The sequence below is a fragment of the Ochotona princeps genome, chromosome 27 (genome assembly GCF_030435755.1).
Source record: "Ochotona princeps isolate mOchPri1 chromosome 27, mOchPri1.hap1, whole genome shotgun sequence".
Taxonomy (NCBI): Eukaryota; Metazoa; Chordata; class Mammalia; order Lagomorpha; family Ochotonidae; genus Ochotona; species Ochotona princeps.
The window spans coordinates 22,055,072-22,076,060 of NC_080858.1; the positions used below are offsets into that span (position 1 = coordinate 22,055,072).

General features: G+C 58.2%; 2 protein-coding genes across 3 annotated transcripts; both read left to right on the forward strand.

The window, feature by feature from the left end:
- The first annotated feature begins 1,538 nt into the window (after positions 1–1,538).
- PTMS (parathymosin) lies at positions 1,539–5,850 on the forward strand. The gene is made up of 5 exons (XM_004596386.3): positions 1,539–2,123; positions 4,576–4,647; positions 4,825–4,903; positions 5,081–5,142; positions 5,292–5,850. Exons 1-5 carry the CDS (start codon positions 2,079–2,081, stop codon positions 5,340–5,342), a joined length of 309 nt encoding a protein of 102 aa, XP_004596443.1. The 5' UTR covers positions 1,539–2,078; the 3' UTR covers positions 5,343–5,850.
- A 2,195-nt stretch (positions 5,851–8,045) lies between these two features.
- Positions 8,046–13,890, forward strand: LAG3 (lymphocyte activating 3). Of its 2 annotated transcripts, XM_058655800.1 has the most exons (8): positions 8,049–8,516; positions 8,793–8,940; positions 9,240–9,481; positions 10,059–10,322; positions 10,679–10,954; positions 12,809–13,042; positions 13,331–13,455; positions 13,692–13,889. In XM_058655800.1, the coding sequence occupies exons 1-8, from the start codon at positions 8,456–8,458 to the stop codon at positions 13,836–13,838; spliced, it is 1,497 nt and encodes a 498-aa protein (XP_058511783.1). In that variant the 5' UTR covers positions 8,049–8,455; the 3' UTR covers positions 13,839–13,889. The 2 variants fall into 2 exon arrangements, with proteins under 2 accessions (XP_058511784.1, XP_058511783.1); XM_058655801.1 differs by lacking the exon at positions 10,059–10,322 and having other exon boundaries at positions 8,046–8,516; positions 13,692–13,890.
- The last annotated feature ends 7,099 nt before the right edge of the window (positions 13,891–20,989 follow it).

Below are 20,989 nucleotides of genomic sequence, written 5' to 3' on the forward strand. Positions count from 1 at the left end.
TGATTCAAATGAGCATTCCACCTGGCAACAGGGTTTCTATTGGCTCTTAGGAAAAATAGGAGGAAGGTGGATGGAGGTTGTTGGTGGCGGTGATTGGAGGGGGAAGGGGAGTGGAGGTGACCTGAGTGGGGGGCGGTTACCAGGGCAACAGGGTAAGAGCCCAGCAGGGTGTCCGAGACTGCGGGAGGGGCCGGGCGGTGGAGGGAGAGGCAAGAGGGAGAAGGAGGGCTGGAGGGAGCAAGACCGGGGAGATGAGGGGGTGACCAAGGGTGGGGGGAGATAAATGGAGCTGGAGAGAAGCACAGAGATGGAGACGTGAGCCAATGACTCAGAGAGGCAGACTGAGAGATGGGGATGGAAAAAGCTCCGAGGAAAGATGGACTGAGTCGGGCCAGGAAAAAGCTGGGTGGGGCCCGAGATCTCGAAGCCGGTCAAAGAGTCAGAGAAATTGAGAGGTGTGGACACTCAGGGACTCAAAGATGATGTTGTTCAGCGTTCGAATATTAAGCAATGATGACTGATTAGCGTATTTTTTTAAAGGAAATGAGCAGAACTATGAAAGATGAATACGTGTACACACACCAGATATGTCTTTTACGCTCACGCACGTTCCGATCGCTACTTAGCAGACGTCCAGGTCCCAGACCCCGAGTTCCCAGGCTGTTCCGACAGATAGGAGAGCAAGGTTCTGGGGGACCTGGACCCCAGGAAATGTGCAAAGGAAGCACCTAAAATGCAGAAAGGTTGGGACAAGCTGGCAGCAAAGAGCGAAGCAGAGAGGGAAGATAAAATTAAAAAAAAAAAAAGAGGACATCAGAGTCGTGAGAACCAGCCAGGGACAGAGCGCCAGGTGAAGAGTCGACACTTTGGGAAGGAGCGGAGAACTGGACGGGCGGAACGGGGTCCCCGCGAGCACGGGAGAGAAGTCAGGATGGCAGATGTGCCAGGCAATTAAACAAACGGCTGCGAGAGAGGGGTCGGGTGGAAAAACAGAAGGATCGGGCAAATAAACAGGCGAGGTGGGCGAGAAGGGGAGGTGGACGTCAGGTGCGACAGCGCACGGGAGGCTTGGAGAGCCGCTGCCTCCCTTCAGCTCCCAGGAGCCAGAGAGCCGGGGCGGTCTAGGCAGGAGCCAGCTCTGCTGCGCGGCCCTTCCTGCCCTCGCATCCCCTTTCCCCTCTTGCCACCCAGAGCCTGTAGAGGGAAGACGAGAGCCGAGAGCCAGCGTGGTGTGGAACTAGCCCTCCTCCTCCTGGGCAGCTTTTGCCTTCTCCAATACCTGTGCTGCCTCGCCATCTGCTCCCCCTACACACACACACACACACACACACCCCTTGGGACGACAACGGCAGGGCTTTTTCGGGGTCAGTAGGATTCTGGCCACCTCTCGAGTCCGCCCCCAGAAGACAGACTCCGGCACTGTGGCAGACAGCAGGTCGGGACTGGGGAGAGGCGCCTCCCCGCAGGAACCCCACCCCTTCCCACCTCCGCGCCCCACTCCTCTCCCGGCGGCCGTCAGTCTCTCCATTTCCCCTCTCCACCACCACCACCAACTCCCCGGTCTCGGCCCTCCCTCCCGCCTCTCGCTCTCCCTCCCCTCGCTTTCATCCTCCTATCCCCACCTCTCCAACCTCCTCTTTCATCCTCCTCCCCTCTCCTCTCCTCCCCGCTCCCGCCTGCCCCACCCCTGGGAAGCCCCTCCCGTCGGGCAGCGCCGCCTTATAAGCGGGTTCCCTGGCCGGGGGCGGCAGCGGCTGGTCGGCGGCAGCTCTGCTGGTTTGCGGGGGCGGCCGAAGCGGCAGGACCCAGCGACCGACCGCGGCCAGGGCGCGCCGGCCACCGCCCGCACCGCCCTCCGGACGGCCGCAGCCCTGCGGGTCTCCGCTCCAGACCCACCTCCGCCCCACCCCGCGCGCCTCTGCCGCCTCTTCCAGAAAGCCAGCTTGCCGAGCGGCCGCCGCTGCCGCTGTCGCCGCCGCTACCGCGCCAGATTCCGGCCGCGGCCACCCTCAGCCGTCCAGGGCTCCTCCGTCTCGGCCCCGGGACCTCGGCTTCCCGCCAGCCCCGGCCCCGGCACCATGTCGGAGAAGAGCGTGGAGGCAGCGGCCGAGTTGAGCGCCAAGGTACGGGCGGGGGCGGCTGCGGCCCGGACTCTGTGAGGCGGCGCCCCCCCACCTCACTGCACCCGGCCGCCCTCTCCCGACGGCCCCGCGCGGCCCTCACGCCCGGGTGTCCCCGCGGACCCCACGGCGCCCCCTCGGCCCCCCGCCCGCCGCGCCGGGCCTGGCGCTGCTCACCCCGCCGCGCGCGCCCTCTAGCGGCCGCCGCGCCGCGCCGCTGTCCGGGCCTCGCCAAGCCGGGCCCGCGCCCGCGTCCCCACCCTCCGCTGCCCACCCGCGCGGCCGCCGCGTCCAGCCCGTGCTGCATGCCGTCGGAGCCCTCCGGGGCTCACTCGGCCGAGGCTCCTCGCGCGCGTTCCCGGCCTCTGCTTGCAGCTCGCCCCACGTCACCCGCGCTGGGCCGTTGGGGGAGAGCCCTGCGTGTCCGCGGGACGCTCCCGGGAGGGGGCTGCTCCCCGCCCCTTCCCTCGCCGCCCAGGACGGCTGCAGCCTCTGTGTTCTGCTTGCTCCCAGCTGCCCGTCGGCACCCCTTCTTCCCTCGCCGCTAGCGTTCAGCTTTTTTTTTTCTCCTCCTCCCACCGCCCGCTCCCATTAATTCCTCAAAATCAGAAGGGGGACGGGAATCCCGCAGGAAAAGGAGGAGGCTCGGCCTTGCGGGACTTTTGCCTGCAGCCCCCCTTGCCCTCGTCGGCTCTGGTCTCCTCCCTGTGCCCTTGCCTTGCCTGCAGCCGCCTTCTCATTTCCCTCTGGAGCCTGCCGGGAGTGTCGCTTAGGGAAATGAACGCGGCCTCGCTTTGGGGGTTGGGAGCCCGCTTTTGCAGGGGTTTGCCAGGGGTCCCTCACAAGCCTGTAAGGGAAAGGGGCACCTGTGGGGTTTCAGGGCCCTGGGGGCTGGACTGTGAGACCCCTCCCCCAAAGATGTGTTGGTGTGGCCCCTCCTTGGGGGGAGGCAGCTGGCAACGCGGTGGCGGCACGTGACGTCGCGAGTAGGTGTCTTTGTATGTCTGAAATCAAGCAGGCGTGCGGGGCTTCTCGTGCCAGGTACATGCGTTCGGGTGGAGAGGGAGCCATGTCGCGGCTTTGTGGGAGTGGGTTGCCCAGCCATGCTCTGGCCCAATGTCCCAGCGGCAGCCAAGTGTCCGCCAATGGCTGAGCACCCCCTATGTGTCTGCGTGGGAGCCGCTTAGCAGGAACTGACCGTTAGGGCCCAGGTCACAGGCCCGCTTGGAAGACGGGTCACGGCAGGACGGTGACCAGAGGACAGGACCCGCCCCTTGTACTTTGCTCCCTGGCATCCTCTACCCCTTCCACCATCAGTCCGCATAGGAACCTTGGGGCAAAAAAAAAAAAAAAAAGAGGAACCTTGGGGCAGGGCCCTGCACACCTGCTGTTGGGTTTCCAGGAGGAGGCCCATGGCCCCTTGGCTGTCCTTACCTAGACTGTAGGTGGGAGCTTGCCAGGCTGTGGAAAATGCCACCCCAAGTTTGTGGCAAACATGGAGACAGCGGAGGGGGTGCAGGAGGAAGGCAGCCTGAGGGAGCTTCAGGTTGAGTACAGCCCGCCTCCCTCCCAGTGCTCTGCGCATGGCCACCCACCGTGCACCAGGCCCCACTCCTAGTCCCAGGTCCTGTTCCAGAAGGGACACACGCAGAAAACTTCATCCACTCGGGAGGCAGGGACACAGTGAGTGGATCGAATCATGCAAAGACACCTACGGTGTCAGCTCATGCCTGGGGTGGAGTCCAGAGGGGACTCTCACGCGGATGTCCCCTGCCAGTCCTATCAGAGTGGGACATCGAGGCTCTGTCCATGGGGATCTGGAGAGGAGAAGGACAGGCGCTTACCCCCTCCTGCCCCTGCCACAGGTCTTGCTGCTCTTTCCACCTCCCATGTTAGGTTTCCACTGGCCAGGGCTGCTGCTCCTCCCCCTCGGTCCCTGCACAGACCTGGGGAGGAGGAGCCAGCTGTGTTTGGATGGTGCAGGATGGAGATGGGGGACCTTGCTCTTGTGGTGTCTAGCCAAGTAGGAGCAGGAGGCTAGGGGAGACACAAAGGCAATAGAAGCTGGGAGGGCTGCCCAGGAGGCAGAGGACTCAGGAAAAGGCCCCGGAGGTAGACAAAAGGGAGAGCTGGGCGGGCCCTGGCGGGAGGGGGTGGGGCCTGGAGCCAGGGGCAGGCAGATGGAGGGACTGAGCAGGGACAGGCGAGGTTCGGCCGCCTCCAGGCTGTGGGAACCAGCTGCTCCTGCTCCCTGCTTCCCTTTCTTGGCCACTTGCCCAACCACCTCAAGTCTCAGTCCCTTTGTGATCCCGACATGAGGGACTTGGGACCTCCAAGTGGCTGCCTTCTCCCGTCCTTCCCCTGGGGATTGGGAGAAGAACCGGCTCGGGGAAGGTGAGGAGGGAAGGGCCGCGGGCTGTCATGGTGATGAGTGACTGCCTCCCTCCCTTGCCAGGACTTAAAGGAGAAGAAGGAGAAGGTGGAGGAGAAGGCCAGCCGGAAAGAGCGGAAGAAAGAGGTGGTGGAGGTGTGTAAGGTCATGGGCAGGAAGCCACGCATGTCCTCCCTGTGGGCATCCCTTCCTGCCAGTGGGTCCTCTGGGGGGCTGGCCCTACCTGCCCCACCGGGACGCCCCTCCTAGCTCCTGTCACCTGGTGGTGGGTGATATGACCTCTTCTGCATCCCCCCACCCCTCCCCTGCCAGGAAGAGGAGAACGGAGCTGAGGAAGAGGAGGAAGAAGCAGCTGAGGATGGAGAAGAAGAGGATGATGGGGAAGAAGAAGGTGGGGAGGGGCAGGGGAGGTTGGGCTGGGAGTCAGGGCTCAGAGGACCAGCAAGTATGATAGGCCAGGGTGCCAGGGTGGGTGTGCCCAGCTGGAGCAGGGATGAGGGCCACCACGGCAGGGGGTCCCCGCCGCAGCTTCCTGCCCTTCCCCAATGACCCATTTCTGGCTCCTCAGATGAGGAAGAAGAAGAGGAGGATGACGAAGGGCCCGCGCTGAAGAGAGCTGCCGAAGAGGAGGTTTGGGCCGGGCCGCGGGGCCTGAGGGGCTGTCGGAAGCAGCTGGGGCTGGCCGCAGAGCCCGTGACGGCTCGGGTGGGGGCTGGAGCCTGAGCCTGGGGAGGTCTCTCCCACGTCACAGCTGCCCCTGTTCTCTCTCCTGCCCACAGGATGAAGCGGATCCGAAGCGGCAGAAGACAGAAAATGGGGCGTCGGCATGAGCCCCCACCTGCCAGTGGCCGGGGCAGGAGACCCTTGGTGGGGAGCTGGAGGGGGCTGGGGACAGCAAGTGCAGCAACCACTCTTTGCCTGGCTCCCTGCCCTGGGCGCCATGCCAGAGCTACCCCCTCTCCCTTCTGCCCGGCTCTCATTTCCCTTCTCCATCACTGCCCCCTTCCACCTTTACTCTGCCATGGTTCTCCATCCATCTCAGCTCCCAGCTGGTCCCCAGTGCGCCTTGCTTGCCCCTTCCTTCTCCTCCTCCCCTTCCTCTTCCTCTTCTCTCTCTCAGCCCTCTGGTGGCCTCCGCTTCCTTACCACTGCACACACACACACCCCAGCCTCATGTCCCACCACATCCATCCCTCTCCTGCCTGACCCCTGGCTCTCCCTCAAACCCCTTCTCAGACAGCGCCAGGCCGGGGTGGGCCGGGGTTTGGGGCCAAGCCCCACAGCTGCCCCCCTCCCCTCCCCTTTTTGTATAATTTAATAAAGAAACGGTCGCGCTTCTGTTTTTAACCTGTCTCCTGCTTTCCCAGGTTCCGTTCAGTGCAGGTTAGGGCAAAGGTGGGGAGACAGAAGAGAGGCAAGGGGCTGACCTCACTGGCTACTGGGATGCTCCTGTGGACAGCAGAGCCCTCAGCAGCAGCTTGGCACAGTGGGCAGGTCTCCACTCCGGCCTTGGGATGCAGCTTCCTGCCAGTGATCACTTTGGGAGGCAGCAGGTGGTGATAATGGTTGAAGTGCTTGCATCTCTCCCACCCGTGTGGAAGGTCTGGGTTTCTGCCTTCAGCCTGGCCCAGCCCCTGTTATTGAGGGCATCTGGGGAGTGAACCAGTTTACCACTCTGTTTTAAATAGTTTTTTTAAAAAAACAACGGTACTACTCATGACTCAAGAAGACAAGATCAGCCCTGGAGTTGGGGGAGGCCAACTTCATCGTACAGGCAGCCAGAAGTCCTGTTTTAATTTCTTGGAGCTGCCACTCCCCAGCCGTACACACTTCCCTGCTAACCCTCGCGAGAAGCCCGACACTGCTGAGCCCAGTGGAAAGCTACCAGCTCTATTGTGCTGAACCAGGCAAATAGAAACAGCCCCAGAAACAGGAAGTCCCGCCTCTGGGGTGGGAGGGGGCTGCCAAGTCTGCCAAGCCTGGGTGTGAACCCCCTGGGATCTGCTGTGTAAGAGCTGCCTCTGACTGGCAGGCAGGTTGAGCAGGGATCCTGGCTCCCAGGCCTGCTGTGTGTTCTGTCACCTGCCCTCCAACTGGCCCAGTTTGGCTCCTCCGGCTTGGCTGGGGAATAAGTACTGTCAGTAAAAGGCTTCCTTCCCTAATTCTCTATGCACATAATCCCAGCACAGAAGTGCTGGATGGGCGCAACAGGTGGGCAGAGACAATCTCCCCAGCGGGTAAGTCAAGTGAGGGTGAGAACTAGACAGCACTCAGCTTCAGCCCTCTTCGTATCCCCCACTGAACCTGACAGGTATTGAGTAACGCCTTACTTTATACAACAAGCAGGGAGATGTTGAGATTTCACAAATTCACATCAAGTGTCCCAAGACAATACCTAACAGAAGATGAGGGTTCAGTACACTGTCATGATTCTCACCAGCCCATGGTCACACCTCTTCCCAGACCTATCGTTTTCAAAAAGATCTCAAACAGAAAGGCAAAGTGATAAAGAGAGACAGAGATCTTCCATTCACTGGGTCATACCTCAAATGCCCACTAGAGCCAGGGCAGGGCCAGACCAAAGCCAGCAGTCAGGAATTCTATCCAGGTCTCCCACGTGGGCAGTGAGAATCCAGGTGCTTGGGCCATCACACACTGTGTCCAGATGGTTTAGCAGGTGGCTGGATCAGAAGCACAGGCTTGAATGAGGCGCTCTTATACAAGCTGTGAGCATCCCAAGCAGTGGCTTATCTCCTGCAACAGCATTCACCGAGACCTACATTAAAGAAAATTTACTGATTTGAGAGAGCTCTCTCGTGATCAGCTGGCTCGCTCCCTCAATGCCTGCAGCTACAGCCAAGAGCCTAGAACTCCGTCCAGGTCTCCCACATGGATGACAGGGACTCAGGTTACTTCTTTTCTAAAGATTTATTAATTTTATTGGAAAGAGAGACTTACAGAGAGCAGGAGAGATAAAGATCTTCCACCTGCTGGTTCACTCCCCAGATGGCCACAATGGCCAGAGCTGAGTGGGAAGTGGAGCAGCCAGGACTGAACCAGCTGCCATACGGGATCCTAGAATTTGCAGGTGAAGGATTAGCCAGTTAAGGCTAATCAGGCCGGCCCAGGGACCCAATGTCATGGGTTACCATTAAACTGGAATCACAGAAGAGCTGGGTCTTGAACCCAGGCACCCCCTTGCATGGGGTGCAGGCACCCTAAACAGCATGAGCAGTGAAGCCACTGTAGGGATGGGTGGGGAGGTTAAGCGAACAAAGGAGGAGAGGAGCACCCAGAATGGAGCTTGTCAAACCTCACAGCAGGTGTGACTGGTAGGGCAGGAGGAAGGGCAGTTGGAGGGCAGTGTGCTCCCGCGGGCAGTGGGAGCCTGGGGCAGACTTGGGGGAAGGAGAGGGCACAGTGGGGAGACCCAGGGCTGAGCAAGTAAACAAGGGCAGTGAGGCCACAGGGGTGGAGGGTGATGCTGCTGGGAATCAACCCCCTCAGACTTTCCACTGCGAAGCGAAACCGTGAGCCCTGGGGTGTGGGGGGCGGGCAGCAGCATCGGGGAGGGGAAGTGGGGAAGGTGAAGGGAAGACAGAAGGACCAGGCCAGGACCCGGGGAGCAGCAGAGCTGCCCGGCTGCACTCACAGCCTCCAAGGAACTTCTGCGCTCTGCACTCCCCAGCTGGGCTCCAGGGACAACACCCACTTCCTCCTCCCAAGGCTGTAATCCATCTTCCTCCCCCCAGCTCCAGCTTCAGCCTGTGGTCGTTGGTCCTTCACTGCTCTCTCTCCTAGTCCCCCCCCCCGTCCCACGCCCCCCACCCTTTCCTCTAGCGTCCCTTCCTCCACGTCCCTCCTTGCAGAACTTCTGTTGTACCAAGCCCCCTCTCTCCCGGCTCTAGAGGGCTGGCTCCGTGTGGCCAGGGTCTCAGGGGAGATGAGGGAGGCTCCCTTCCTGGGTTTGCTGCTTCTGCACCTGCTGCTGTGGGCAGCTCCAGGTAAGACCAGGACAGCGGGAGGGCTGACCTCCAAGCCTACTGGCTGGGGTCTGCAGCGGCCACCCAGATCCAGCATGGACATCCCGCGCCCTGTGGCAGATTCTTCTGACACCTTTCTTGGGATGTTCCTTCCACCTGCCAAGCCTAGCTTAGGGTCCCCCTGGGCTGGGAAGGGACAGAGACCCACAGCCCAGCATCCGGCACCCCTGGGTAGGACTTGGGGCTCCTCCTTTGCTCCTCTGTTCCCTGCCTACTCCCTTCTCTTTTGGTCCCCAGTGGTGTCTCCAGGGCCCGAGTGGGAGGTCCCAGTGGTGTGGGCCCAGGAGGGCGCTCCTGCTCAGCTCCCCTGCAGTCCCGCAGTGCCCCCGCAGGATCTGAGTCTGCTGCGAAGAGGAAAGGTCATCTGGCAGCATCAACCGGACAGGTAGGAACCCCAAAGGTGGGCACCAAAGCCTCCCAGACTTGGGTACAGCAACCCCTCACCCAAGCTGCTGTTTCAACTTTTCCTGCCATCACAAACCTCTCCTGCCCTTCCTTGGCCTTTACACCTTGTCCACTGTATTGCGTACACGCCTCTCCCATCTGGAAGCCATGGTGGCCCCGGGGGAGGGGGGGTCAGGGACCTGGCTCGGCAGGGCGCTCTGCTAGGGTGGGCGCACTCATCCTCAAAAGTGTGACAGCTAGCCCCTCTCCAAGCCCTCAATCCCACTCCCCGCCCCGCAGCGTCCCGCCCGCGGCTCCCCAGCGCTACACCGTACTCAGAGTGGAGCACGGAGGCCTGCGCAGTGGGAGGCTGCCCCTGCAGCCCCGCGTGCGGCTGGAGGAGCGCGGCCTGCAGCGCGGGGACTTCTCACTGTGGCTGCGCCCGGCTCAGCGCGCCGACGCCGGCAAGTACAGCGCCGTCGTGAGCCTCGGAGGCCGCCACTTCAACTGCCGCCTCCGGCTGCGCGTGGGCCAGGCCTCTAGTAGGTGGGGCCGGGATGAGGGGGAGAGGGACAGGGGAGGAGGGCGCCCAGAACCCCGCTGCGCTCCCCCCACTCAGCCCGCCCCAGATCGGGTGGGGGAGGGCAGGAAGCGCCCAGGCTGAGGCTACGCCCTAGGTCCTGCCCTAGCGCTTCCCGGAGGATGGAGGAAGGGGGTGGGCCACATGATGGAGGGAGTGAGAGGGTACCCCTGGGGAAGCACGTGTTAGGGGTGTCATTTGGAGAGGCTGTGTCACCCTGTGGGCTCCCCGTACCCGCAGCGGGATGCCCCGGTAGAACGGGGAGGCGAGGGAGGGAGGAAGGAGGGTGTGAGGGACTGGAATGATTCATTTCAGACATCTATAGCCCAAGGGGGTGGGCTCCTCAGGCAAGAAGGGGAGGAAGTCCCGGGGCCTGCTTAGGGGAACCCCCCCCCCCACGTTAGCAAATCCAGATCTAGGTGCTGGTCAATGTGCTGGAGGAGGGAAAGGTCTGTATTTGCAGGGCCTTCCCACGTGGTGGGCTGCCGTGCTGGGAAGTGGCGGGGAGGGACCGAGCAAGTCTCCTGTGTCCCTGGCAGTGACGGCCAGTCCCCCGAGGGCTCTCAGGATCTCCGACTGGGTGGTTTTGAACTGCTCCTTCAGCCGCCCAGACCGCCCAGCTTCTGTGCACTGGTTCCGGGGCCAGGGCCGAATCCCTGTCCTCAAGTCCTCCCAGCACTACTTCGCGGAAAGCTTTCTCTTCCTGCCAGAGGTCAGCCGCCTGGATTCTGGACCCTGGGGCTGCGTCCTCACCTACGCAGATGGTTTCAATGTCTCCATCACATACAACCTCACTGTGTTGGGTAACTGACACCCCTAGTTTGCCCTGACCACAACCCCTTCCTGCCTCCCCCTTTCCTGCCATGAACGTCCCAGGGCCAGGTTTTTGGCAACTTGTGTTACCTCTTATTGCTCTGGGCCGCACTGTCTCACCCTTTCAGCTGCCACCTGTCCCCTCTGGCTTTTCCCGGGCTGTTCAGCTTCCCTTGCCAGCCCACCTTGGGCATTCCCGAGCATCCTCTGTCGTCCACCTGATGTCTGCCCCAAGTGCTGTGGAGCCAGTCTATCTGCTGCACCCTTTGCTACACAACCCCCCCACCGCCCATCTCCCCGCCCCCAACCATGGGCTTTAGCTCCAGGGGTTGCCTTTTCTCTCCAGGTCTGGAACCTCCAGCCCCCTTGACCATCTATGCTGAAGCAGATTCCAGGGTGGAGCTGCCCTGTCACTTGCCGCCTGGTGGGGGGAGCTCACCTTTCCTCACTGCCAAGTGGACCCCTCCTGGGGGACGTCCTGACCTCCAAGTGGCCAGAGACAATGGCAACTTTGCTCTTGAACTGGAAGCTGTGAGCCAGGCTCAGGCTGGCACCTACATCTGCCAGATCCACCTGCAGGGGCAGCTGCTCAGTGCCACTGTCACCCTGGCGGTAATCACAGGTCAGCCTCAGGTGGGGAAGGAATGGCTCTCATCCTAGGAGAGCCAGGACAGGGCTGGGACTGTGCAGCTGCGTCCGGGGGTCCTGCTCCACCTCTGTTCTGATCCCTGTTAGAAGCCAAAACAGAAAACCTCCTTCCTCTGACCCACACCAACCAACTGACTGGATATTCCACATGTATCTAAGGGACGCCCCTGATCTAAACTGAGGTCTGGGGCATCAGAAGGAGGAATGCAGGAGCTGAAATAGTTCCAAAGAGGTGGAATATGTTTTCTTGCATCATCATCTCCCACTTTGGGGTGAGGGCTTGGGTTAAAGTCACAAGAAGTGGCCTGGATTTGGAAGGAGTTAATAAAACATGCTGAAGGTCAGCATATGTTTTAAGCCAGAGTTTTCCAAGACAGTAAAAGAAAAAAACACAGAAAAAAAATTATATATAAAAGTATGTTTCCTGCCTGGGAGTTATCAGCTGTTTCAGATTAGCTGGATCTGCCATGTTTACCCCTGGCCACTAACTAGTAACTCCACCTCGTAGGTGCTTACTCCTGTGTTGGTTGGGTGACTTAACAAGCTGAGGGCTGACCCCAGGTCGCCCTTCCATTTTCTGGGCATCTGTGTAGATAATGCACCCACTCCTCAGCCTCATGCGGAGTGCCATCTTTTCCCACGCCAGCCTCTAGCTGTCCTTCCCACATGAAGCCTACACCCAGTGCATACCCACCTTGTGTCCAGCATCTTCTAGAAGACTGACTACTTAATGTTGAACAGCTCCAGAACAGCTCCTTGGAAGAGTTAGCGTGAGCTCTGTGAATGTGAGCAGAAACTTTCACAAAGTCAGGCTCAGGGTCTGGAGTCAGCTGTCTGGGTTGCCAAGTCTTCACTGTGCTGGACACGTGCTTGGTCACAGGGAAGCCCTCCGCACTTGAACTGTACAGTTTTGGGAATGCTCTGTCTTCTGGGGGGGCAGTATAGCGTTCTATAAACATCCAGAAGGGAGAATGATGTTCATTCAAGCGGCAGCACCAGGCACAGTCTCTGATGGGAGTCAAGGAATTATGAAAACTGCAGGGTATGTATTAATGCTGGTCCAACCCGTCTGACTTACACTGAGCGTGCTCAACACAGAAGAAGGCCTGGTGTGGTGGTACAGCCTGCCACACCAGCATTCCATATCAGAGTGCTGGGTTCAGGCCCTGGCTGCTCCACTTCTGTTCCAGCTCCCTGCTAATGCACCTGGGAAGGCAGCAGAGGGACCCCTGACGTGGGAGACCCAAATGGAGTTCCAGGCTTCTGGATTGAGCCATCTGGAGAGTGCAACAGAAAACGAGATGTTTTTTCTCTATATGTCACTCTGCCTTTCAAATAAATACTTTAAAACAAAAGATCTAAAATAAGATTTTTGAAAAGATTAATTTATTTAATTTGAGAGGCAGATTTACAGAGAGAGAGAGTGAGAGATCTTCCGTTTGCTGGTTCATTGCCGGAATGGCTGCAGTGGCCAGAGCTGAGCTGATCTGAAGCCAGGAGCCAAGAGCGCCTTCAGGCCTCCCACCTGGGTGCAGGGCTCCAAGAATGTGAACCATCCTCTGCTGCCTCCAGGCACGTGTGTCAGCAGGAAGCTGGGATCTGAAGCAGAGTCAGACTTGAAGTCAGGACGCGGGCATGCCAAGGGGTAGCTTAACAATAGTGTCAAGTGCCTGCCTGTGGAGTATTGCCTGGGTAAGATTGATTTAGCCATACGCCTCACTCAGTCAGAACCTCAGGGTTCTAGGATTTGGGATTGAACCTGGGAAATGGGTCAGAAACCTAACAGCTTTTGTCCCTCTGATTTTGTTGTTGCTGTTGTTTGTTTCAGTAACCCCCACGTTGGCCGCTGGCTCCCTGGGGAAGTTACTCTGTGAAGTGACTCCAGCAACTGGACACGAGCGATTTGTGTGGAGCTCCCTGCATGGCCCCGTCCGGTGGCGCATACCTGGCCCCTGGCTGGAGGTGCCGGAGGCCAGGCTGCTGGAGCCTTGGCAGTGCCAGCTGTACCAGGAGGAGAAGCTGCTAGGAGCGGCAGTGTACACTCCAGAGCCCTCAAGGCCAGGTCTGAACCCCTGAAGGCCATGGCCCCATCACAGAATTCATCTCTTCCTCTTCCAGACCACTGTCCTGGCCCCCTTCCTGGCTCTGGTTTGTTTATTTTGTTTGGTTTGGCAGTCAGGGACCTTGAGTTTTTGTCTAGGCTTTTAACCTACTTCTTCTCCTAACGAGCTGATTGACCCTGGACAAGCCCCTCCAACCCTCTGAACCACACGCTCCAGCATGAGGAGGCGGGGACAAGGTGTTCTTTCCAACCCTTGACCTTGCACCTAACCCTGCCCTTCCTCCATAGGTGCCCAGCATGCTGGGAGAACCCCAGATGTCCTCCGAAACCCACTGTCTGCCTCTGTCATCCTGGGAGCCCTCTCACTGCTCCTGTTACTAACTGTAGCCTTTGGCATTCTGTGGAGGAGACAGGTGAGCCCACCCCCTTCGGCTCCCCTCCCCTCAGTCCTCAGAGGGCAGTCTAGAGCCCCTACCTGGGTAGCAGGGTGTGTGTGTGTGATCAAGGTGGGCCTGAATTTGCACTCCAGGGTCTGCTTGCGCTTGAAGAATGGAAAGAAGGCTGGGGAGCAGGTGGAGAAGGCAAAGGGGTGGGAAAGCTTGAGCGATCTGGTTCCCTCCAGTCCTCCCTCCTCCTTCTCTTCCCCCAGTGGCGACCAAGACGATTTTCTGCCCTAGAGCATGGGGCTCCCCCTCCTCATGCTCAAAGCAAGACAGAGGAGCTAGAGCCGGAAGAACTGCAGCCTGAGCCGGAACCGGAGCCAGAGCTGGGACTGGAGCCGGAGCCGAGCCCTTGAGGCAGCTCTGAGTGTCGGGTGGTCCAAGCAGCCAGAGCTTAGCAGCTCCATCCAAATAAACCCCTGTCAGCAGCAAGCCGGACTCTGGCTCTTTCTTGTCCCTGCTCGGCGTCTGGGGACTCCCTTCTCCCAGCCCAGCCGCCTAACCTACTTTCAGTCCCTGGTTGGCTCCCTCCTCTTTCCCCCTTGCTGGCTTCAGCCTCTGGCTGGGTCTCACCCTCACTCTCTCCTGAGAAATCATTTCTTTGTGGTTCCAAAAAGCCCTCCCCTCTTCCCTCCCTGGCCCTCCTCTTTGTCCTCCCACCTGCAGTGTACTGGCTGCCCTGGTTTCCTTTATATTTCTGTCCCTCTGGCCCACCCCAGCCCACGCTCAGCTACACGTTGGCACTGGGGCTTGGCCTCCTGGCCGTGGTAGGCAGACACACGCACACGCATGCACACGCGCACACGCACATGGTGGCAAAGACCAAGTCCCATAACCTTTCTGGAAGGCCTGCTCCTTCCTTCCTCCCCTGCCCCACCCCCACCATCCTCAGCCCCCTGTGCTCTTCCTGGTCCCAGGCGTGAGAGCACACTGCCATCCAGTGGTCACTCCTTGTCACATCCCAGCCCAGTCACTGTGCCTACTGTGGGAGGCAGAAGGAGCTCACCAGCTGCAGCGGCTGAGGCTGAGTCCAGATGGGCTCCTGGCAGGCACTGTCTTTGTGGCGAGCATGCAGGCAGCATGCAGGGGAGAGCCCTGCGGTTGTCACATGTCCTAAGATCCCTGCGGGAGAGGGGGCTGAACAATGCATGCTTCCCATGCTTCCGGGAGATGCAGCCTTGTCCCCCCACCCCCACCAAGGTTATAATCCAAGGGTGACAAAGTGGAAGGTTGCAAACAAAGACTGCACGTGGGAGACAAAATCAGCCGGCAAGACAGCTGGCCCTGACGGCAGCTCTGGGAGTCGGGAACCCGGCTTCTGGTTGCAGCTCTGCGGATGCCAGCCTCCTTGAGGCTGGGGAAGTTAAATGGGGCAATGATGGCTGCCCACCAGAATGGGTTGTTGTAAACACTGGGCAACAAAGAGGCTGTGAAAGCAGAAATGTTTCTTTTTTCTTTTTTATTTTAAAGATTTATTTATTTCATTACAAAGTCAGATATACAGAGAGGAGGAGAGACAGAGAGGAAGATCTTCCGTCCGATGATTCACTCCCCAAGTGAGCCGCAACAGGCCGGTGTGCGCCATTCCGGAGCCAGGAACCTGGAACCTCCTCCAGGTCTCCCACGCGGGTGCAGGGTCCCAATGCATTGGGCTGTCCTCTACTGCTTTCCCAGGCCACAAGCAGGGAGCTGGATGGGAAGTGGAGCTGCCAGGATTAGAACCGGCGCCCATATGGGATCCCGGGGCATTCAAGGCGAGGACTTTAGCCGCTAGGCCACGCCGCCAGGCCCGAAAGCAGAAATGTTTCTGCCTACGGCATAGGGTTTGTCTCATTATAACTCACTGGGGAGGAGAAAGTAGGCCTTCTTGGTCATTGAAGACCCCACACCCAGCTGTACCCCCTTGCTACGCGTCTGCTAGAGAATCCTCATAGGTGTCACTCCCACGACCCTTTTCAGCAGAGGGCATCCTCTAGCCTGCCCAGGGACTAAATCCTAACTCTACAGTTGGAGGGGCGGGGAGTAGAAGGATAGAATGACAAGGGACACCCTTGGCTCAGTGCAGAGTCTCGTCTGGGGGAGACAGGGGCACCCCCTGAAGGTTGAATCATGAACTATTTTAGGTAACTGAGACTGAGCCCCAGGGTGGTGGTGACTTGCTTTGTCGCAGGCAGAAGCAGTGACACAGGAAAGAGGAAAGTACAGGCTATGCATGGCCTTGGGATGCTCCTCCTTGTCCTGGGCTATCAGGTCTTCAGGGACCCTAGGAAGTCTTCGGAGCACCCCTCCCACCCTCAGCCCTGGGCCAGAGACAGGTGCCTCAGGACCCGGCCCTGGCCCTCCGCAGCCTGGGTGGAAGCCCCCATGCCTTCACAGGTCAGGGTTTCCCTGGAAAGTCCCGTGGGTGGCAATTTTTCCTTTCTGCTAGCTAACATCCTATGCCCTTTGGGCTGATGAAAAGAGTCATCGAAGATTCTCTTGGGGGGGACTTCCCCAGGCTCTTTCATGAAGAGGGATGCAGGGAGGGGGCTGACAAAAAAGCAAGCACCACCTGGCTCCCCCACCCCCTGGAGAAGAGGGGCACAAAGGGTGGGAGGAGGAGGGAGCGTGAAACCAGCCTGGGGGAGGAGTGGCCTGCTCCCACACCCCTCCTGGGGGTTGGGGGAGCTCAGTTGAAGAGCCAGCAGGAGAGCCTGCAGGCCTGGCTGTGTCCTGGGAAGGCCTGCAGAGAGCTGGGTTAGTTCATGGGCATTGCCAAGTCCGCCTGAAAACCTGTGTGCCAGGATGGGTTCTTAGGGGAGAAAGGGACCTCTGGGCATCTCAGCAGTTGCACACAGCATCCCTGGGCCCCAACAGGAAGGAAGGAGGGTGGTCCATCAGTATACTTAATGATCAGCTGCTTGTGGGACTCCTGCAGGGACTGGGTTGCAGTCCCAATTCCATTTTTTTTTTTAAGATTTATTTGTTTTTATTGGAAAGGCAGATATACAGACAGGAGGCGAGACAGAGAGGGAGATCCATCCAATGATTTACTCCCCAAGCTGGCGCAACAGCAGGAGCTTAGCCAACCCAAAGCCAGGAACCAGGAGCTTCTTCTAGGTCTCCCACACAGGTGCAGGGACCCTAAGCTTTGGGCCATCCTCGACTGCTTTCCCAGGCTACAAGCAGGGAGCTGGATGGGAAGCGGGGCTGCAAGAACATGATCTGGCATCCATATGGGATCCTGGCAATGTTCAAGGCAAGGCCTTTAGCCACTAGGCTGCCAAGAGTTGAACTCAATCCACTGTCTCCCACGTGGGTGGCAAGACCACATCATTCCGTGGCCACCCAGGGTGCCCACTAGCAGGAAGCTGGGATCAGGAGTTGTGCCAGGACTCTACCTAGGCCCTCTTATGCAGGAGGTGGGTATGCTAAGCAACGTCTTAACTGCAGCATCAAATGCCTGCCGCCAATAACTTGACCCTGAAAGCCCCATGCCAGCGTTTCTGCTTTGTTCTCAGAGTCACACAGGCTAACAAGGAACAGTGCGTGTGTGAGGCTGGGAAGAGCACAGGGGGCCTAGCTGAGGTGGTGGGACTCACCAGGGCTAGCTATGGGAGAGGAAGGGTTGGAGAGTCAAGAGGGCTCTCTGAGTGTCCCCATCCTCCACCCCCCTGTGGACTGGACAGCTGTGCTCCCCTCCATCTACTATAGAAGTTTCTTAAGTTCAAAGAGGTCCCTTCACAAGTCAAGGGTGTCAGACGAGAGGCATTGAGAAGAACTGTTCACATGTGCCAGGGCCGCTTGCTCCCCTGACCCAGTCTCCACCTCACAGGGAAGGCAGGTCCAGAGAGCTCCCGGCCCCTCCTACCACCAGTGAGGTTCAGGCCTGAACCCCCACACCCCCACCACACACACCCCCACCACACACATTCTGGAAGGGAGAAGGGCAGAGAACTCAGACTTCATGCCCAAGAGCTTCAGGGTGGAGACACCCCCACTCTCCTTTGAAGAGATCGGGTTGGGGTGGGGCCAGGGTCCAGCTTCCCTGTGCTCTGTGGCTGACGGTTTCCTGCAGGTGGCAGCTGGCTGAATGGAGGCTGTGTTCTGAACATGCCTCCAGAACTTCCCATGGGGCAGGGGAAATCCAGGCTTTACTGCTGGACAGTTGTAGGAAGTGTCATGGGGCCGGGGTCTAGGTGGGCATCATGGAGGTGAGGTCGGCCTCCCCCAACCCCCTGCCCTGATCTCTCTGTCCCGGCCCTGCCTCCACCCACCCCTACATAGGGGGTGGCAGATGAACTGCAGGTGGTTCTGGTAAGGAGGGCACCACAGGGCTGCACCTGGGCCTTTCAACGCCCGCTCTGGCAGTAACCTGCTCTCCAGCACTGTCAGTTGCCCCTGTCGAGGCTGGGGTCCCTGAGCATCCCCCCACCCGCCTCCTTGGACACCTCCCCTCCTCCAGACTGGAGACTCGTAACACAGACACATAGACAGACACACACACACACACACACACACACACACACACCCCAATACCAGCTCTGGGTCAGGAACCACAAGACTACTGGAAATCCCCGGGTTCCGTTCCAGCTGTCATGTGATGGTGCAGAGAGCGCAACTCCAGTTTCTTTTCCTCTCCTCCTTTTTTCGGAAGAGGTTTATTTATTTGAAAGGCAGGGTGTCAGAGAGTCAGAGAGAGAGAAAGAGAGAGAGAGAGAGAGAGAGAGAGATCGATCTTCCATCCTCTGGTTCATTTCCCAAATGGCTGCAACAGCTGGGGCTGGGTCAAGGAGCCTGGAACCCCATCCTGGTCTCCCAGGTGGTTGGCAGGGACCTAACCACCTGATGCCTTCCCTGGTGCATCAGCAGGGAGCTGGATCGGAGATGAAGGAGCTGGCATTCAAACTGGCACTCCAATTCGGATGTCGACATCGAAAGCAGAAGCTTAACCCACTGAGCAAAATGTCATTTCCTCTAGATCCTTCTGATAATGAGGCCTGATGTGTGCCTATGTAAGTGAAAGGACCTTGACCGTGGGAAATGGTACTGTGGATATGAAGGTCATGGTGATCTTAAGCCTTAGAAGGTCCACATGAGGCTGTCAGCCTTGTGACCCCTCCATGGCTCGTGTCCTCTCCACGGCTATGGGAGGAGACTTCTCTTTGCCATTGGTATGGCTTCTCTCAATGCATAGGAGAGACAGTGTGTGTGTGGGAGCACACCTGGGAGGGGTCCAAGTCGGCGAGTTGAAATTCCAGTCCCATCAGTTCTACCTTTAGCAATTTGTAAGGAAAAAAAAAGAATTAAATAATTTTCTTTTATTTGAAAGGCAGAGGAACATAAAGAAAGGAGACACACACATAGGGACAGAGAGAGAGAGAGAGAGAGAGAGAGAGAGAGAGAGAGAAACGGATCCTCAGTCCAAAGCCTTGGGACCCTGCACCCGCGTGGGAGACCTGGAAGAAGCTCCTGGCTCCTGGCTTCAGATCAGTTCAGCTCCATCCATTGCGGCCACTTGGGGAGTGATGACGGAAGATTTTTCTCTCTGTCTCTCCTTCTGTCTGTAAATCTTCCTTCCCAATAAAAATAAATAAATCTTAAAGAGAGAGAGAGAAGAAAGAAAGAAAGGGATCCTCCATCTGCTCTTCTAGTTCCCTCCTCAAAGGCCTACAGCAGTCGGGGCAGGACCAAGCCTAGGCCAGGAGCCCAGGACACAAACAGGGCTTCTGAGGGGAGCAGGGGTCCAGGGACTTGAGCCAATATCACCTGCTGCCCGCCAGGGCACTGACAGAAAGCTTGAACAAAGAGCACAGCCAAGATTCTACTCCAGGTGCTTGGATTCGGGCTGTGTGCTTCACAACCAGAAACAACTTGCTACACCTTTCTTGAAGTCTCTGTTTTCTCATCTTAAGAACAACAAACCCATTGTACCATAAAATAAAATTAAAAAAAAAAGGGCCCGGCGGCGTGGCCTAGCGGCTAAAGTCCTCGCTTTGAATGCCCCAGAATCCCATATGGGCGCCGGTTCTTATCCTGGCAGCTCCACTTCCCATCCAGCTCCCTGCTTGTGGCCTGGGAAAGCAGTTGAGGACGGCCCAATGCATTGGGACCCTGCACCCGTGTGGGAGACCCGGAAGAGGTTCCTGGTCCCGGCATCAGATTGGCGCGCACCGGCCTGTTGCGGCTCACTTGGGGAGTGAATCATCGGATGGAAGATCTTCCTCTCTGTCTCTCCTCCTCTCTGTGTATCCGGCTTTCCAATAATAATAAAATCTTTTAAAAAAATTAAAAAAAAAAAAGAAAAAAAGAAAGAAAGAAAAAAGAACAGCAAATCCAGAGGCCAGTGTAGTGGCTCAACAGGTTAATCCTCTAGCATACAGCACCAACATCCCATATGGGCACCGGTTCTAGTCCCAGCTGGTCCAGTTCTGATCCAGCGCTCTGCTTGTGGCCATCCATGAGTTCAATCCCTAAATGTGCGCAACAGCTGGGGCAAGACCAGGGGCCTGCAACTCCATTCATGTCTCCCACGTGGGCGCCTGGCACCTGCATTCTTGGGTTACCAGCAGCAGCGTTAGCAGGAGGCTGGGCGGAAGCAGATGCAGGGCGATTCCTGGCACTCTGATACGGGGTTGTGGCATGCCCAGCTGTGGCTTAATGTGTAGTGCCACAAAACCCCTTTGGAGCCAGGTTCTTGAGCCCACTGACTCCAAGGGACCTGTTTTCCTACAGAAGTTATCATCTCATAAGAGCCACCAACCCAGCTGGACCTGGCATTAAGGATGCCGTTAGAATGCTTTATTTGGTCTAAAACAATAAAAAACAAACAAAACAAAAGCACCTCATGACCAACATTGAAGGTTGGTTTGCAGTCTCTCCAAATTCTAACCAAGTTGGCAGTTCCAGTTCACATCCTGCTGTAAGCACTCCACCAACACATACCACTCGGCGCGTCCCTACCCCTGTGTCTTTGTTTCTGCTTTACCCAAGAGTTTTCTTTCTCTGGCAGCGGAAAGAAACCTTGCAATGCTGGTGACACGCCTGTCCTGGTTGATGACAGGCTCCGTGGCGGTGAGGTCTCCCAGCAAGCATTTTTGCCTATGCAGCATTTACACAATTACGATGACGTGCTTCCTTGCTGAGGGCCCCTGGCAGAAAGCAGCGTGCTGAGCAGATTCGTCTCATTCCCATCAGCGCCTAGCGGAGTGCCTTGGGCTGCTGGACACTTAGTGGTAATGGAATGTGTGAGTGAAGGAATGGAGAGGTGCCTACGAGCGCGGGGTGGGGAGGGATCACACTTAAATGCTTCAAGGAGCCTGCTACGTAATGTAAAGGAGGAAAGGGGTTGGCTGCTAACAGTAGGAAGGTTGTTTGCATTCCAGCCTGCGCCAGGAAAGGCACAACACACCCAGCATTTAAGGGGCCACTTAGAGGGAGCAGGTGTGGCTGTGGCAGGGGGTGCAGGTCCATTACCCAGACCTACTGCAAGGCAGGCAGGAAAGCATCACTCATATCTAAGTAGCTG